We start from the raw sequence: 18,562 nt of genomic DNA, 5'->3' as shown, positions 1-18,562 counted from the left end.
GATTCTGTTTTTGAGGTCATCCAGATTAGTCGCTATTGGTGGCACAAAAACACAGTCTTTGACCTATCCCCACAAGAAAAAGCCGCAGGGTGTGATGTCTGGGGATCTTGGGGGCCAAGAGTCTAGCGCCAAGTCTTGGGGTCCTGTGTGACCGTTGAGGCAGTGTGTCTTGCGAATGACTGAGGCTAGGGGCTGTTTGTGTGCTGGGAGCGGCATCTAGCGGTAATCATGTGAAACTCTATGCCCCGCCCTTTCAAGTGGTAAGAGTTTCATTCATGGGCGGTTCGTGGTTGCAGAGATATATCGATTTCAAATCGGGTCCATCTTTTTTAAACGCCCTGTATTTGAATAACCGGACTAATTCATCATCAAATCAGATGTGTGCAAATATGGATTATTGTCCATGATTTGAGTGGGTGCACATTGATGACATCACACCCCCATTTAAGGCCAAAGACTGGAGGACATTTTCACAATTCTGGCAACTTTCTGATGATGCTGATTGTAAATATCTGCGAAACATTTTGCCCAGTTGTTGAATTTCGTGACATTGCCCTCTGACGTCCTGGTAATACATTGACACTTTTGTTCATGTGACAACTTTATTCATTGGCTGTGTTGATTGGAAAGGGTTTACCACACTTTTACTGACACGATATGACCCAAAAAACAATTATGAGTGCATCCACAAGTTTTAATGTGAGAAACTTGCTGCTGAAAGAGTGGCTATGGTATGAGATCCATAAAGTGCAAAGGACTCAAATGTTACGTGAAATATCATTAGACCTCCTTTGCCAGTACCAAAATGTAATAATAGGGGTTTTTCTGGCAACAAAACTGAAACCTTTTTACAAGGATTCATGTCTGCATTAACCACTACCTGCAGTCAATGCAAACAAAAACATACTGTGATAATATATGCATTGTCCTTGAAACTGATTGGTCCACACTAAGGGACGGCTTTCTTTTGAGCCTCGACCCAATTGGTGCTTGACCAGATGACACCATAAGGCGTACAAGGACAATGCATTTATTATCATAGTATGTTTTTGTTTGTGTTTTGACTGCAGGTATTGCGGTTAATGCAGACATGAATCCTTGTAAAAAGGTTTCTGTTTCGTTGCCAGAAAAAAGGGGAAAAACCCTTATTACATTTGGTACTGGCAAAGGAGGTCTAATGATGTAGATGCTCACCCCGAGCCCTCATTACTTTGATAGTGCATTGTCTTTGAGCTGTATGCCTTTTGGCGTTATCTGGTCGAGCACCAATTGGGTCGAGGCTCAAAAGAAAGCCGTCCCTTGGTATGGACCAATCAGTTTCAAGGACGATGCATATATTATCATAGTATGTTTTTTTGTTTGCATTTTGACTGCAGGTATTGTGGTTAATGCAGCCATGAATCCTTGTAAAAAGGTTTCAGTTTTGTTGCCAGAAAAAAGGGGAAAAACCCTATTATTACGTGAAATAGTTAGCCATAAATTATATATTTTTGTTACCATCTTGGAGTGTCAATGATGTTTGTTCAACACATGATTTGTAGTTCTGTGATATGTCAGAAAAAGTCTGGGCATGAGGGAAAGTGAGCTTTGTGTACCATGCCTGGGAACGAAGTGGGTAACTTAAATTTCAAAATAAAAATGGGGAAAATAGGCAATGTAGGGGGGGAAACAAACTTAACGGGGAAGTTTCATGGTCATCTTGAGGTGGAAGTTGGCCATGCCACTGCTGATTTTAAAAAAAATTAACAACTTAACCTCTTCAATAATATAGTATTCATATATGATGGAATACGAGAAATATTAATGCAGTACAATTTGTATACCATCTAAATTAGTTTTTATGACAGTATAAGATTAACATTTTAGTTTTTCTTGTATTGTATGTAGTAAAAGCAATAACTTGATTTTATATTGAGACTCATGGTGTTGCCCGAAACATAAAATTTTAAGAAGCTATCGTTTTTGATGGCAATGGTAACTTTGTGTGGCATACTTTCTTCTCACATTGAGTTTTTGTTGGGATTTTCTTGGTAATTGCCATTTTTAAAACGTTCTGAGCACTCTTGTGTAAACGACTAACTAAATTTAGCAACATTTTAACCGTGCATAATCAGTTGGCTCGGGGGTTAGTTGTGAAAAAATATCAGTCTCACCTTAAATATACCCAGTTGTGAACCATGATCACAAGGTCGTGGTGTTAAATTGAGGTCTGGAGTCAAAGAATGTGTGCAGCAAATTTCATTTATTTTCTTTTAAGCATCAGCCCTCCAGCATTACCATGTCATAACAGCAACACTTGTTATACTTTGCTAATTTCCTATTGTCCTTTTCCATTGCAAGCATCTGGACACAAAACGGCCTTTGCCGATTTAATGTTTGTCTTGTATACATTCGTGGAAATATTTAACACATGCCACTCTTTTATTAGCCACAGGTACTTTGGCACACGATACAGCTAATGTGCAGAGCACAATGCGGGGCGGGTAACATTGAATGCGAGTTTCAGGTGGTGTTCAATTCGTGGTTCCTTGTAGATCATGGGAAGGTGCTTGTTAAGGGTTGTCGGCTTCACTTGTGGGATGACCTCGATGCGGATCTGGCTTTGCCGTGGTCGCCCTTCTTGGTCGTGGAAACTACGGTCTCCTCGATTATCTCCTCGTATTCCTCCATCTCGGGCTCAGAGCTAATTATCTGTTCTACCTCGACTTCCTGATTGTGGTGAACTGTCTTGGTCAAGAGGAAGGTCTCCTCCGTCGTCTCTTCATAGGTTATCTCCTCCTGAGTAATTTTCACCTCGTCTTTCGTCACCGTCTTTTTTGTAGCAGAAGCTATCGGCTGAACCTTGAAGGAAAGGATCTTGAGGGCACGTTTTGACTCTGTGTCTTTCTTTGGATCCACTGTTTGTGGGACCGTTGTATCTTCCTTTTCAGGCTTGCCTTGTTCTTTTTCACTTTCTTCATCCTTGGCTGGTTTATCATCTTCCTTGATGGATTCGCTGCCACCTTCTTTGGCTTCAGGCTCTGCCTTGTCACTCTCTGCATCCTCGACTGCCTCTTTTGCTGGTGCTTCCTCAGTCTCGTCTTCAGCAGCTTTCGGTGCTTGTTCTTCAGCCTTATCTTTGGACGATGCTTCCACTTTCTTTCCCTCCTGTTCCTCTTTGTGTGCTTCTAGATCTTCACTTGCATCCTCTTTTTTGCCTTCCTTTTTGTCTTCAGCTTTGGATTTTGTATCTTCAACCTTTTCATCCTCCATTTCCTCTTCGGCACCATCCCCCTTATGTTTCTCCTCTTCAGGTGGAGCAATAGCCACGGAACTTTCCTCAGCCTTTTCCTCAGCCTCGACTCTATCAGGACCTTCAACTATAATGCCCACTGCCTTGGATGCTGCCGTATATTTCTCCTCAGCTGCAGCTTTGTCTATTTCAGATTCTTTGCCATCAGCTCGGGCGTCCTCTTCGGTTTCTTCTGCTTCATCTTTAGCCTCTTTCTCCTTGCTAGGCGGTTCCTCCTGGGACTTGGCCTTGGGTGTGTGGGTGTAAATGGACCTTGCTGAGTCCAAGCTCAGGCTGCCGCTGCTAAAGTGCGAGTCCTCTCCATCCAGAAGTCTCCTGTAGGAAAAACACACCATAATGCAATTAAACCAATGATCTTAGGAGGTGACTGGTTGGCTTAGGAAGCCGATGTTTTCATGTGAACAGTATCTGGAACTTAAACACCCCAAATTAGAATCCAGGGAGTCGTGCGATATCACTTTTTGTAGCAAGTTATTGTTGTGAACCAGGTTTCCAATTAATACTTAGTTTCCAGATCGCACTGGTCTTCATTGACAGCCTAGAGCTAGTGGTTGAAATGTCAATTTATTATGGGAGTGGCCAGTTAGGTTACTCCATATATCAAACACTGTAGACTGGAGCAATCAAGCGCCGAGTTGGTTACCAGACTTGGGAGTGGCAGCGCACTCTAATCATAGTGTAACTTTGCCGTGCATACGGCGAATTATTGATAGACTGCATGTACACAGATGGTGAGCACTGGGTAGGTGGGCACAGCCCTCACCTGTAGGCAGAGATCTCGATGTCGAGCGCCATCTTCACGTTGAGTAGGTCCTGGTACTCGCGCAGGCGGCGCGCCACCGCCCACTTGGAGTCGCGCAGCTCCCCCTGTAGCTGTTCCATCACGTCCTATAGGTGGTGTGGGAGGAACGGGCACCACCGTGTGAGCTCCACTGTTTAGGTTAATGTGGCCCGGGACCACTTCTCTAAAGGCATTTGTTTGAAACCACCCAAGTGGCATTGAGACCAAAATGGCTCTTGAGCAAGGGAACTGATTCATACAAAATGTTTCTCAGATCTACGGGGCATGGGGGCAGCATTCCTCTGTCAGCAATTCAGAACCACGTGTCAAATTCCAGTCTTTATATTATGGAAACCAGGCGAATGAAAAGAAAACTCTTCTCAATTTCTCACTATGGGCTCTGTTGACCCGCGATTTTAATTTGCGAGTCGTGTGTTTTTGCCACAGCGTCACCTGACTATTTTTAAGGGACTTTAAAGGGGTATTTGAATGTCATGTCTTTCACAAATGAGGCACAAAACCAGTGCTGGTTGAGGGAGGGCTATAGTTACCTGCAAGTTGCCCACATCGATTTGGTGCCTCTCTTCCATCTCGTTCAGTTGCCTCTCGAGTGAATCCCTGGTTCCCAGCAGTGCGTCCAGCTCCGTGCTTCGCTCATTGAGCTTGTGACGATAAATCGAGAGCTCCTCCTTGGTCGATCGCAGGGCCTCGTCGTTCTGCTCCGCTGCCTCCGTGAGCTCCTTGAACTTGGACTGGAAGCGCTCTTCTGCCGCCCCCTCAACCTGCCCTTTGAGCTGAAACTTGCCGCGGATTTCACGCAGGGCTTCCGCGATGCCGGCCTCTTCGTAGTCTACCTTCTCCACCGAGACGGTGGAGGATTTGATCTGCGCCATAAGTTGGTCCATCTCCTCCTCGTGGTTCTTTTTGAGGAAAGCGATCTCATCGACTAGAGCCTGTATCTGCTTCTCATTGCTCATTCGCACCAGAGAAGCGGCGTCTATGTTCTTGCTGAACATCTTAAAGAGCTCGTCAGCATCACTGCGTAGACGAACTTCTTGACCGCATTTCTCTTCGAGCTTCTTGATATCTTCCTCCAGACGCTCCTGCTCCATCTGCACGGATGTCTTTTCTCCATTAATGTGTTCAATGAGCTCTCGGAGCTCTTTGATTTCGCACTCGTAGACATCGTTGATCCCGCTGCGGGTGGTGCCCGACTGCCTTTGTTTGAGTGCTGAGATCTGATCGTCCAGGTCTTTGTTGTTCTGCTCGAGGTCGTGTACCTTGGTAATGTAGGCCGAGAAGCGCTCGTTGAGATCCTGCAGGAGATGCTTCTCGTTGACTCGAGCTTGCATGGCGTCTCCTGTGAGCCCGCTGGGGCGGATCTGGTCAAGACTGTCTGTGTAGTTGAGAGCAGGCATGCTGTAGCCATGCACGAGGCTGCCGTAGCCCGAGCGCTCGCCTCCGAGTCTGGTTGACGAGTATGATCGGAGTCCACCAGAGAAGATGCTCTGGAGCCGCCTGCTGGAGTGAGGCGTGTCCCCGTATGTTCGTCGGGAGGAGCTGCTGATGCTTGAGCCTGCGTAGCTCATGGTGGCTGTGCTGGAGGAGGTTGCTGCAGTCCGATGCCGGCTCTTGAGCTGATGCTATCCTCCTCTGCTCATCTCGCCCCTTAAATACAGGGTTTGTGCCAAGCACAGCAGAACTTCATAGCGTGTGCCGCATCACACCTGCAGGCGCACGTGTGCAGATTGCAGCTTCAAATCATGGAAAAAAAATGCATACTCATTGCGGCCTGCCCGTCTGGCCAACTGTGCCACTCCCATGCTCCTGTTTATTGATTTGCTGTTGGCATTGGCTTTGCTCGCTGGGTGATATTGCGTGCGTCATCTCTAAAGGAGAAACTTAAACAATTTGACCTTTATAAATTATCACTGCACTTGGTACCAAAACGAACGTCAAGTCAAAAGATAATTTTCCAACTGTAATTCTAAACTTGTTTACAAATTAAACGTGTTCTGATACTGTTCTTTATTCATTTTTGACTATTGATTGAAACGAGGTATGTGCATTTTACAGGCGGTGGTTTTATTGCAAGCATATGAATAGGGTATTTAATTTTGTTACATATGTATGTTACATAATGTAATAGCACTGAGAGAAACTGTATGTGTGGGGAGTAGTTGTGTATAGTGGTTAGTGCTTTGTGCTATGATCCTAGCGACCCGATTTTAAAATTCCCGCTTGCAACCAATAAGTGGCAAATGTCTGAACTGGTCCCGGGACCTCTACCAGGTTGACTGAGCCTTGAAAATTAGTACCCAGTGCAGTGTGTAAAATATCCGCACTGGGGAGACCAAGGCAGATGGGCGTGGTGTTGGCCACCCACCACATTGTGTACTGTACCACCCTTAATACGTGCTCGCTAATAGCACTTTCCCCTACAGTCTGTTAAAGGTTGCACAGGGGATTTTTCCTATCCACATTTATTTGAAGGTTGACTTGGCATTGAAACCCAAGTGATTTGTGAATTTTAAAACGTTTTAATCATAGTCATCTTAACAGTGAAATGGTGAATATGAAAAAGCCACAGTAACATTTTGCACATGAAAAGGTTCCCATTTGGTCACATGCCATTGTTGTAAATTGAATGAATGGTTTCATAGTTAAGTCTGCATATGTCTTTGTAATTGGGAAAAGGATTAAGCTTGCTGGGGGAAAAATGTACCCACTGTGACGTTTACATTGGACATTGCTGTATGTAGCAGGTGGCATTTTTGCTATTAGTGCAATAAATTAAGAGTTTGCTGATCACTGATCACAGCCGAGCCGAGCTCATTGGCATTCTGTGTGCAGGCTGGCACTGCTGCGGGAAAATACGTGTGCGCATTGAGTGTAATCTGACCCCGCCTCGAGCCACTGAAGAAAAATGCAGTAGAATTATATTGATATGATCCATTATAGAACATATGCTATTTGAATAAATGGATGCAACCAAGGGTATCCAATGCACAGTTCTTGATCAGCATGGACAGCTAAATGGAAGGCCATGTTCACCAAAAAAGGACATGGCACACAGGGAGAGAGAGGGGGCGGTTCGTAAAAGAAAACTTGGAACCTTTATTAATTTTTTGTTGTATTGCTTATGCCTTGAATCCAGATATTTTGGTGGTGTACATGGGAATCTGAAACTTGATGTGCATGATGTACCCTCATAGCATGATGGTATGCGATGGTGTGCCTTTTTATGGGCATTACACCAAATATCGTTGTGACAAGTACATTTCTGATAGCGTGGAGGGGGTTCAGTTTCCAGGTGTTGGGGCCATTTATTTTTCAAAAATATTGTCCTCGCACCTTGGGCAGAACCCTCCTGAGTAAAGATATTGAATTGAAGGCACTAAAAAGCCAAGTACAGTCTGTTCTCCAATAACGCAGCAACTGTGTTCCCGAAGAACACCGTTATGGACAAATCGCATTATAATTCATTTATAATATAGGGTAAAGCACAGTCTGTGATAACACGTGAAATGCATATGCTGGCTGAACAAAGACCAAGGCGCGTGAGTAGCATCTAGAAGAATCCTGCATCATCCCGTCTTGTGTGATGCTACGCCGAGGTAGCCGTACGACCGCTTACTCCTACTCACGCAACGTAGTTCTGTTAACTCTATTGTGTTATATCCAATCTCGCATCCGTGTTATAGAAAAATCTGTTCCCTGTGTTTTTATCACTGTTAAATCCAATTTGCTTTGTGCAAACACGCATTATTAGGAGAACCAGACTGTATTCCCATGCCGAAACAAGCAGAAAGGGATCCGCCCTCCTTGAGCGAACGGGCCCTTCCAAGAGAATTTGCAATTGGTGTAAATTGCACGTTCCCTTGACGGGACTTGTTGCCATAAAAAGAAGCCTTAACTGAAATTTGATTTAAAGCTTTCGTGACTGCAGTAATTCATATACTTAGCTCTTTCAGTAAAGTCACGTTTAAGGGAAACAATAAAATAATAAAATATATATAAAACAATAAAAATTCTCACGACGTTTTGACCATAACACAAACGGTCGTCATCAGGTGTCGGTTTGCATTAATTTATTTATTCTTAAACGGTGTGTTTATTTATTAAAAACCGTCAGCGCCACGCTGACGGTTTTTTTCAGGTCTTAATTGATTGTTCACCATTTCAGGTCTCCCCCCTCCTCTTTTCAGAACATAGATGGACTCGTCCTTCTAAATAAACTGCCAAATCGCTGCGCGTGGCGCTGGCGGTTTTTAATAAATAAATAACCCGTTCAAAATTTTTTTTATAATGCGGACCGACACGCGTGATGACGACCGTTTGTGTTATGGTCGAATCGTCGTGAGAATTTGTATTGTTTTATATATATTATTATTTTATTGTTTCCCTTAAACGTGACTTTACCGAAAGAGCTAAGAATAAGCCTTAACTGTTCAAACTCTCTTTTTGCATTGAGCTGAAAAAAGATGAAGGGCTGAGCTAAATTCTCACATGGGATTTGAACTCTCTCATACTTACGATTTTTGACCAGTGCACTTGCCCTTCCAGCTATTGTATATCGCAAGTGAATGTAGATTTTCCGTCAGTGGCAGTAGCAGGAGTTATATATCAGGATGCGTTGAGTGCACTGTAATTATACGAGCAAGTTACTGCATCGTAATTGAGCATACTAGAGAGATTGAGATGAAAGGTGGGCTTTTGTTCGGTATTAATGGGTGAGAGTGAGGTGTGAGGAGTGGTGATTATGGTTGAGTATAAGCATTGTATGGTTTTCGTAATTTGTCACGTTTCCATTGCTCAAGTGCCTATCCTGACCAACGGTGGTGTTGTTCTCTCATCTTTCAGGAGCGACGACCGAAGGAATTCCAGGTGCCCGCGCCAGCCCAACGTTCGACGTCACTGGAAAATGGTCAGGCACAGCCAGCGAGTGCTCTTCCATCCCCAACGAGCGGTGCGACTGCGCGCCACCCAGCCCCGTCACCTGCTACCAGTCCCGTGTTCTTGCCCACGTCTGCTCCGCCGGTTCCTTACCAGGGGACGTCCAAGCCGCACCCGGTATCCTCGGCGCCAGGCTCCCAACAGGCGGTGACGACGCCCAGCGGCGCCCCTCTCCCCGCCGCCGCCCCTTACACCAGCAGTGGCGAGGTGGCAGCCCCAGTCCGGGAAAGACCCCATTCGTCTTCATCGTCGGTGGTTTCAGCCTCGTCATCTCAAGGTGGCAGTGTGCCTCCGCAACAGCAGCAGCAACAGCAGCAGCAACAGCAGCGGAACACGGCACCACCCATGTCGTTCTCTGGTCGCCGCGAGGCACGCACAGAAACGCGGTGGGGGCCAAAGCCAGGCAGCGGGCGGCGCAGCAGTGCAGGCACCCAGGCCGGCACCGGTGGGAGGAAGCCGGTTTTGCGTGACATGAAGGTGGGGGAAAGGAGCGACGAAACTGATGACGGTAGGGCAGCAGGTGGAAGCCGGCAGCAGCAGCAGCAGCAGTCCTCGCATCAGCAGCAGGAACCGACGCAAAACACTAGGCAAGCATCCCAGAGCAAAGGCGGCTCGCGCAGCCGGGGCGAGAGGGACGACGCCAAGGCCGCCGACGCTGGAACAAGCGACAAGGCCAAGGGGCAGGAGCCGATTGCACCCTCGGCACCCGGGCCGCGTGGCAGCCAGCAGTCCAAGGACTCAAGCCGGCAGAGGGATGCCTTTCCCAGTAACGACAGCCATGGCTTTCCGCAAAACCAACGACGACGGGATGGGACATGGCCGCGGGGCCGGGGGTCCGGACCCCGAGCGTTCATGGCGCCTATTGGCACAACTGGCGGGGGCACATCTAGCAGTGGCAGCGCGGAAGGGAATGCCGTGCCAAGCACCGTCTCTGGCCGGGAATACTCTGGCCGAGGTCGTGGGGGTGGTGGTGGTGGTGCTGCCAGCGCTCGTGGGGTTCGACCAACGCCTGCGTACAGAGGCGGCCGTGGTCGGCAGCGTGAGTTTCAGGCGAAATTCCCGAATCAGCAGCAAGTGCAGCAGCAGCAGCAGTACCAGCAGCAGCCCAAGGCTCGGGCAGCGCAGCAGGCGAGCTCACCGGCACGGAGCGAGGGCTCCGAGTACGAGGACCAGACGATCCGACGGAGACGGCAGCGTGGCTCGGAGAGCGAACCCGAGAGCGACAACAACAACGAGGACGACGAGGACAACGACCGCGCAAGCACGGACGCCAGCGAGGGCCCGGCCCCCGTGCCCGCTACTGCGCCTGCTGCGCCCAGTGGTGGTGCCGGCGGTAGCAGCGGAGGTGGCGGTGGTGGGGCTAGTCGGCCTGAGGGGAGGCCTCATCCTCGCAGGGACGTGGGCTCGGGGCGGGTGGGTGAATCCAGGGGCCACCGTGCAGCCCCAGGAGCCAGGTGGGTTAATATATAGCCACGTCTCTTGCTGGTTGCTAGATGCTCGCATCACAGTGCTTAGTATTCTTCAGGCTAGTTCTGTGTTTTGAGAGTGGAGCAGTGGGTCATTGGCTAACACATTGTGCCGTAGTCTCTAGGTTCGATTGCAAGTCATGTGTAGGATCAGTGTCAATTATTATCCGAACCAAATTGCTCAATCCTTATTCTTCATCGCAATCATTGCCCGCGACTGGCAGTCCAATGCCACTCTTGCAAATGAGACTATTCTGACTTAAAGCTTTCGTGACTGCAGGAATTCATATTCTTTGGGTCTTTCGGTAAAGTCGCGTAGATAAGTTCAAAGAAAATAACAAAAAACTACGACGTTTCGATCGCAACACAAGCGTTCTTCATCAGGAAGAGGGGGTTAGCTTCTAAAGGTAAACTGTTTATAAAGGTTTGAAATGAGCGTAGCCCAAATGTCAGCAGCCAATGTTAATGTGAGTGGTGGGCAGTGACCACGGCGGTGGTGGGTTTTCCCACATTAACAGGTTAAATTTCTCACCCAAACACAACCACCTCGCTCGCCGAGCTCGAGGTTTTTTTTGCTTTGCGATCTTCCATTAACACGCTAATCTCTCGAATTAACATGGCCAGCTCAGGGCGCCCGCCGTGGAGGCCGCTCAACGATCCCACATCATCATGCAAATTTTTACTGGGCAGCGCTTTGATTGGTGGGAAAACCCACCACCGTCGCGGTCACTGCCCACCACTGACATTGGCTGCTGACATTTGGGCTACGCTCATTTCAAACCTTTATGAACAGTTTACCTTTAGAAGCTAACCCCCCCTCTTCCTGATGACGAACGCTTGTGTTGCGATCGAAACGTCGTGGTTTTTTGTTATTTTTGGTTATTTTCTTTGAACCTATCTACGTGACTTTACCAAAAGACCCAAAGAATGGGACTATCCTGGTTTCTTGTTCTTACCTAATCAACCAAAATTAACTTGAACCTCTTCTGGGACTCCCATAGGTCGACTAAATGAGTACCTTGTGCAGAATGTGAATATCAACCCTGGGTAGACAAAGGTGATGCTGGCCACACAACCCCATAGGCTGCCAAGCTAAAGCTATGCATGTATTATGTTGAACTTCTTTCGCACGGTACTTAGCCAACCATGCTACTCGGAGGTGCGGGGAGAAGGACAACAAACTAACTACACAAAGCAGTTCTAAAGGAATGTGTTTTAAATTTAGAGTGCTTTGGAACGTACTCCTGTGTCCTGCAAGACGAAACAGAGGATCATTGTCGTGCGTGTTGTCTATTTGCATGGCCCCATTTTTAAGGTCTGGCCACAGAGATCACCGGTCGGAAAACACCGACATCAGGCGGGGTGACACGGACAAGCAACATGACTACGAGCGAGATGACCGGCCTCCAGCGCCTGACCGCCGACGCGACAACTTCGCTGGCTCCGGGGGAGCGGGCGGCGGCTCCGGCACGGGCGAGAGGGGCAGCGCGGCAGGGGGAGAACGCGCAGAGAGGGGAGGCGCCGTGTTCTCGGCGCGCGGGCAACCGTCTCGCCGCGGACGAGGCGCTGCGTACCTAGGGCGCGGGCGGAACGGCGCGGCCCCCCGGTCGCACGGCGGCGCGAGGGCCGGGGAGGCGGGCGAAGGGGGTGGTGGTGGCCCTGCTGAGCCTGGAGGTGCTGACAAACCCGCAGACAAGTCGCAGGTAACGTGTTTGGCACGGCTCGCGTGCGTTCATGCCAGCAAGTTTGCAACGGTATGAACGTGTTATAGAGGGTTACAAACGAGTAATTGTGTCTTTGCTCTCGTAGTGATTTTGAAATGTCACGTCACTGTGGCGTTGGTGGGTCACGTACGTGTGCATGCCTGTAATCCAGCACCGTTGGAGGCAGGTCACGATACTCCTCGAGGGCATCGAGACGGAGCCATTCCCTGGCTCGCCAGATGGAGGGGATACAGCAAAATTCGGACCATCTCCATTTGTCATTTCTGTATGGAATAATGTTGCCCCCTCAATCGTGCTGGTTTTCTCCAGGTGCTCCTGTTTCCTCCCACCTGTATGAGCACTGTTTAATTGTCTAAAATATTTGTTGGCACCAGCTCACAGCCTGGCTGCCTTCCAGCGTGTCTGGGTTTTCTCAGCATTATGAGATGAAATTTATATGAGCGATGCTATGTGAAACTAACCGTTAACCATAACTATTCATTATGTTGGGTGCCAGTCTCCAATTAGATCAGCCATTTTGAACACTTTCAAATTAAGATTGAAACCTTTAATGCATTTGCTCGGTTAACACTTGCTGTCCCCATCATGAGTTTTAAAGTGTGACTGTAAAAAAATCTTAATTTTGTTTTTTGTCTTTAAATTAAGTCTGTATAACCATTATTAACAATCCTCCATTTGAAAGGGCAAATTCTCTAAATTGATTCATGTCTTGACTTAAAGCTTTCGTGACTGCAGGAATTCATATTCTTTGGGTATTTCGGTAAAGTCACGTAGATAGGTTCAAAGAAAATAACAACGAACGCTTGTGTTGCGATCAAAACGTCGTAATTTTTTGTTATTTTCTTTGAACCTATCTACGTGACTTTACCGAAAAACCCAAATAATATGTTTCATGTCTATTTTCGCTCAGTGGCAGCCAAAGCCAGAACGGCGTTTCACTCGAGGAGGAGGAGGAGGAGGTGGCGGCGGCGGTGGTGGTGGGGGTGGCGGCGGCACCGGTGGTCCCCCATCACGGCGTGGTGGCACTGAGGGCCCACCCAGGCGCCACCAGGCCCTGGGCCACCCGCATGGCCACGCGGCGTCGTGGCAGCGGTGGCAGGATCGACCGCCGCGGTTCACGCGTCGACGCCACTCTCCCGGGTCGGCGGCGATGGCGGCAACCAGCGGCCGCGTGGATCCCTCCTCCCGCGGGCCGGCTGGCACTGCCACGTCTGGGACCGCCGTGTCGCCCGAGGGGGCGGCCATCGGTGGAGGAGGGGCGGTTGCCGGGGGGGCGACAGTTGGAGATGACGCAGCGGGCCCTCCAGGTAACAGCGTGCGACCGTGCCATTGAGGGTTGGGGTGGGTGGTTGGGGGGCGGCTCGTTTGCATTGAGGCTGAGGCATCAGTGAAGCGCACGGCGCTTGCATTGAGAGGGCCAGCTGGGAGTAAGTGGACAAGAATTCCCTGCCTCAAAATGTCTTTAGTGTATTGTTATTTACAATCAATGTGTGGGTTATTTACTGATGTATGGCTGAGATACAGCTCTTTGTAGAGCATCAGGAATCTTCGTCATGAGATGGTGAGAAAATCTCAGCCTGGATCCACTGGCTCCATCAGCTTTCCTCCTCCCCTTTCCTCTTATTGATGGATTTATTATTCTTTCCCCATCTGCATTGCTTTCCCAGTCTTCCTCTGCCTCATCATTTTAAATGCCCTCCCTTCAATTTTATTTCCCACTATCTCCGTTCCTCTTTTCACTCCCTCCGTTGCCTCCTGCTTCCTTCCTCTGCAGTCAGTAAAATGGACACCTTTTGAGGCTGCACCGATTATTTTATCGAAGTCAACAGCGGTTGTCTTTGAGTTAGTTTTCATTATACGAATGTGGATGCCACAGTTAAGAACGTTGTCCACTGCTGATTTAAGCATGGGGATTCAAGCACTTTGTGGCTTACTTTGTAGGTATGATATTAATGTCTGCTTTGCTCTACACTGTGTCGTTTGGGAATTCTCAATGGAATTTGCTGGGCAGTTCGGTTAAAATATTTTGAGTCCATGAAGCAAATGGCATATAGCATTCAGGTGTGGAGGCTGAGATGGGGTTTATTTTAACTCTGTTCTGCAGTGCTTATGGGAGCAAAGTGAGGGCAAGTGACTTTGTTGTTTAAATGATGGGCCGTCATTGGGATTAAAACCCGACCCAAGGTTATTTCCTTCTGATCCAAAAAAACTGTGAAGTGAAGATTATTGACTGAACGCTGTTAAAATGGCTCGGTGCCTTGTGTCTTTTCCAGTGACTTTAGAGGCAGGGCTGGTGGGGGATCATGCCGAGATGAAGTGCATGAAACGCCACCTTCGGGGGCAGCAAAAGTGCCTGTGATAGGCAGTACAGCCAAGGAGTTTGCCGACCAGTATGGACGTATTTTTGAGTGCATGTTATGGGTTATTTTTGTTCTTCTGTTACTCAGGTTTATTCCCAAAAGGGGGGAAAAATACATTCAAAGGAATTAACCAAACATCCCAAGTAGGAACTTTATAAGTTTCGTGTCTTAATAAGGTGTTCGTAGGGTAAGGAAATAAATTATTAGTGTTATTTGTTACATAAGAGAATTGTTAAGATAACACTGTGCTGTTTTAATTTAGTTTTTCTGCCCTGTGTTTATTTTGTGAGGACTACAACAAACGTACAGCTTGCTTCCTGTGTTTATATCACGTGTAATAACAAGCTTAAAATGGCATGCTGGGAAACTGAAACATCCCATTACTCGTTTCACTAAATTGGGAGCCAGTAGTATTACAGGCTTGTCTCGCTTAACGAGCGAGATATATGTTCTGCGGAAATTGCTCGGTTAAAGTGAACGGTCGTCGTTTTCTCATCGACTACTCCCATATTAAAAGCAGAGTTACATAACGGCCCCCAAAATCTTCCACTCTTGAACAACTTTTTTTCACATGAGAAATACAAATTACTGTAAAGTTTTAAAAGAAAGTAATTAACATCAAATTTAACACTTGTCACACGTGAGGAACCACAATGCAAGATCCCCCATATATATAGCATATGATATCACCTCGTTCCAGCCACATTTGAAATCAACACTCTCGCGCACACTCTCCACTCAGTCACACAGCCCTCTCACGCTCTGTCTCTCATGCATGCACACACACCTCCCCCCAAGACAAAGATCCCCTGTATAGCCTTAACAGACTGTTTGGTCAAGTGCTGTTAGTGAGCACCTTTTGAAGGCCGGCACCGCAGGGCGGACGAGGGGTGGGTGGCCAGCACCACACCCGGCTGGCTTTGTCCCATTCGTGGCTATGTTTACACACTCCACCAGGTACTCATTTGAGTCCGAGTCGTCCTAGGGGAGGCCCAGGACCGGTTCAGATAGTCGTTACTGGTGTTGACCATGAGTGAGAATCGAACTCGGGCCGACGGGTTCGTAGCGCTGTGCGCTTACCGTTTCGCCATCGCTCCCCACAGCCACCCATTCCGCCACCCACCCATATGGTACAGTGCCATCACGAGGCCTACACCTGCCACACCCTACCCCTCTCCTGCACCCACCTAAATTACATGGTTCACGCAGCACGGCTGCTAAGCAAATAGCTGCGGGCCGTGGTTTTCCCTCCCTGCCACCACTGGACGTATTTGATAAATCGGTCTCTGCTTGTTACGCTCACATGCAAACATTCGCTCGTTTTTCTAACGAATTGGGTCAAATTCAAATTGCTCAAATTCTCGTAAAAGAACGCTCGTTAAGCGAGACACGCCTGTAAATGTATGAATGGTATTGATCAAATTCCTTACAGCTTCCTTATTCAGTGGAAATCCACACGCTCTAAGTTTCTGTTCACTGAGATCTCACAGCACCGTTTTCGGGTATCCATACCCCATAAAAGCAACCCACGATTCGGTTAATGTCAATGAGCAACACGCATTCAGCTGTGAGGAATTTTAATCCTTACCGCGTGCTTCATTCGCATGTTACTGCTGGCTGCAATTTAGACCTATTGCCATGCTGTTGTCGTCGTCGCTTAAAATAGGGAAGTGGTGGCACGTTCGTCGTTTAAGTCGGTGAGAGTCGCTGCCATACACCAAGCACTCACACAGAACAGACTGGAACATATAACGACTCTGCCAGATTCACCCGTGCGAAGGTGGCATCATCGCAGCGATACCACTCCGCTACTCCTTACACAATCAAATGGCTCTCAACCGCCTCTGTAAAATTCCACTTGTTGCTCTACATCTACATCAATCAGCCTTATGGAAAAGAAGACCAAGAATAATTGCTCTTGTGTATAAGCCTCATAACGACGACTCCTCTGTGTACCTTGCATGCTCCACCAATCCGGATAAGAATGCTCGCCTGTCAACTCGCCACTTATAATAACAAAAGCACGAGGCAATTAAATAATTTGTGACTTTCCGTTATGCATTTCATTGTTCTACAAAGCAAGCAATTGACTGACAAAAGTGTAGCTTTTCTTTGAAGCAGCATGACACCTGCTTCGTTGTTTTATAGTCCTTTTAAAACATTTTAAAGGAATTTTGTAACAAAAGTTAAGCTTGCGGAGGCTCTGGCAGCTGACGGAAGATTTGGCGTTCCAACATGCACCCTTTCGGGTCTGCTTTGTAGGTTATGTCTGACCTTGCTGTTGTACATAACTGTACATGACACCCGTTTTACAAAATAAACATGTGCTACATTATATTCTTGGTTCTTTCGGTAAAGTCACGTAGAAGGGAAACAATAAAATAATAAAACGATGAAATTCTCACGACGTTTAGACTGCAACACAAGCAATGGTCATCAGGTGTGAAAAACATAGCAAGAAAATTTGAAAAAAGTGTGCTACATTGTTAACGGTCTTCTTAGTAACTGTCAAGTGAAAGGATTTTAAGATACAGAAAATCAGTAGTATTTTTTTTTTATGCTGAGGAATGTGTTTACAGATTGTGGTCAGGAAATATTTTATGTTTGTGACAAAAAAGTGCATGCGTGTGATGCTGGAATAAAATCCCTAATTCAAAGAGGTCGCCGCGTGACTTGGGTGAATCTTGATGCCCTTGTCTGAGCACTAAACCAACACCTTTGGGAGTCCTGGGTTTGAATCTGGGCAAGAACCTGTGATTAAACCGGGCTCTCAAGTGTTTGCAAGTTGATGTGTCTCAGCCCGGTCACTCATGACTTATCTTTGCCGTGGGAGGTACATTGATAATTATACTGAAGAGCAGCAAAATAATTTCCTGCACGGCACGAATGAGCACATGTCGTGATAATTAACATCAGTGTAATAGAGATTTCAAATGCATAACAGGTAACACGGTAAGCCCATTTTACACCGCATGGGGGAAACACTCAGAGGTCTATTGAGGAAAATGCTTGTGAAAGCATTTTGGTATTTTCTTTCAGCGCTTTTTCCATAAATAGGATCACGAACCTGAGGTTCTGCGTTCACAAGTTTGAATAATGCTCTAAATATAGTTTAATACTCTAGCTGTGCCTAAAACTGTCTGCAGCTCTCTCCAAGATGCAGAAGAAACAACGAGGCTCATAGATAGTGGGTGGGGGAAGTAAGTTGAAAAAGAGCCTCGTACCTCATCGGATTCCTCCAGTATAAATAGTCATTCTGATTACGAAGGTGGCAACAGTGAGACACAGTGCCCACCTCAACAACTCTCTCTAACGGGATTTGATAGTTGAGATTAATTAAGTGACCAGTGAGTAGTGGCATGGACCAGAGAAACAAGTTTTTACCAAGGTACAACATCTTATTTATTGCCTTGGTTCCTTGACGACAAGGTTATGTCGGTTATAACAAAATCCACATCTATATATATGGTCCCCATTAAAAAAATGCAGAAAAAGTTTAAAGGTGTCTATGTTTAATAAATGTATGTTGCATGTTGAACTTATTTCGCACCATACGTAGCCAGCTGTGCTAATCGGAGGTGCGGGGAAGGACGACAAACTAAACACAAAAAGCAGTTATAAGGAAATGAGTTTTTAGTCTAAGAAATGCGTATTCAATCTAAATAAGCGTTTGACAGTATGGTCACCTCTATTGTTGGCACTGGGCCAGAAGTGGAATTTTCCCATTAGTCTGTCAGAAAAAGCAGTTTACGTTTTTACAGATTGGAAATTATTCACGAGCACAGAGGGGCGAAGGGGAAAAGTAAAACCATCAAAGGGGATTTGAACTCGCAACCATCTGGTTGTGAATTGCACACTTTGAGCCCCACGACAACACCTCAACAGTTCTTCCAGAAAAAGAACAAGGGAAACAAAGTAAAATATGAAAAATAATTCAAGGGAAATGGTGTTTTAAGATTGAATCTGCTTGTTTGATGTTGTGC

At 46.9% G+C, this 18,562-nt stretch overlaps 2 protein-coding genes across 5 annotated transcripts in view; one reads left to right on the top strand and one right to left on the bottom strand.

The window, feature by feature from the left end:
- The window catches only part of LOC116938979 (uncharacterized), a 101,068-nt gene that overhangs the window by 49,136 nt on the left and 33,370 nt on the right, over nt 1-18,562 (top strand). For all 4 annotated transcript variants that reach the window (XM_032946769.2, XM_032946768.2, XM_032946770.2 and 1 more), the window contains exons 19-21: nt 8,937-10,483; nt 11,811-12,198; nt 13,130-13,526. In XM_032946769.2, coding sequence (XP_032802660.2) covers nt 8,937-10,483; nt 11,811-12,198; nt 13,130-13,526 — 2,332 coding nt within the window. The remainder of the gene's footprint in view (nt 1-8,936; nt 10,484-11,810; nt 12,199-13,129; nt 13,527-18,562) is intronic.
- On the bottom strand, nt 2,224-5,733 carry LOC116938982 (desmin-like). The gene is made up of 3 exons (XM_032946785.2): nt 4,625-5,733; nt 4,056-4,180; nt 2,224-3,607 (listed from the first exon to the last, which is right to left on the bottom strand). Exons 1-3 carry the CDS (start codon nt 5,660-5,662, stop codon nt 2,569-2,571), a joined length of 2,202 nt encoding a protein of 733 aa, XP_032802676.2. The 5' UTR covers nt 5,663-5,733; the 3' UTR covers nt 2,224-2,568.

Source organism: Petromyzon marinus, chromosome 5 (assembly GCF_048934315.1).
Source record: "Petromyzon marinus isolate PM22_M1 ecotype Great Lakes invasive population chromosome 5, UKy_Petmar_22M1.pri1.0, whole genome shotgun sequence".
Classification (NCBI taxonomy): domain Eukaryota; kingdom Metazoa; phylum Chordata; class Hyperoartia; order Petromyzontiformes; family Petromyzontidae; genus Petromyzon; species Petromyzon marinus.
This window is presented reverse-complemented; position numbering and strand designations above follow the sequence as displayed.

Bases quoted from the DNA above. Each gene is read 5' to 3' on its own strand.
- LOC116938982 (XM_032946785.2), bottom strand. From the start codon at position 5,662: ATGAGCTACGCAGGCTCAAGCATCAGCAGCTCCTCCCGACGAACATAC. The intron at 4,181-4,624 runs GTAACTATAGCC...CACCACCTATAG, and splicing joins TCGATGTGGGCAACTTGCAG to GACGTGATGGAACAGCTACA. The intron at 3,608-4,055 runs GTGAGGGCTGTG...TTTTTCCTACAG, and splicing joins ATCGAGATCTCTGCCTACAG to GAGACTTCTGGATGGAGAGG.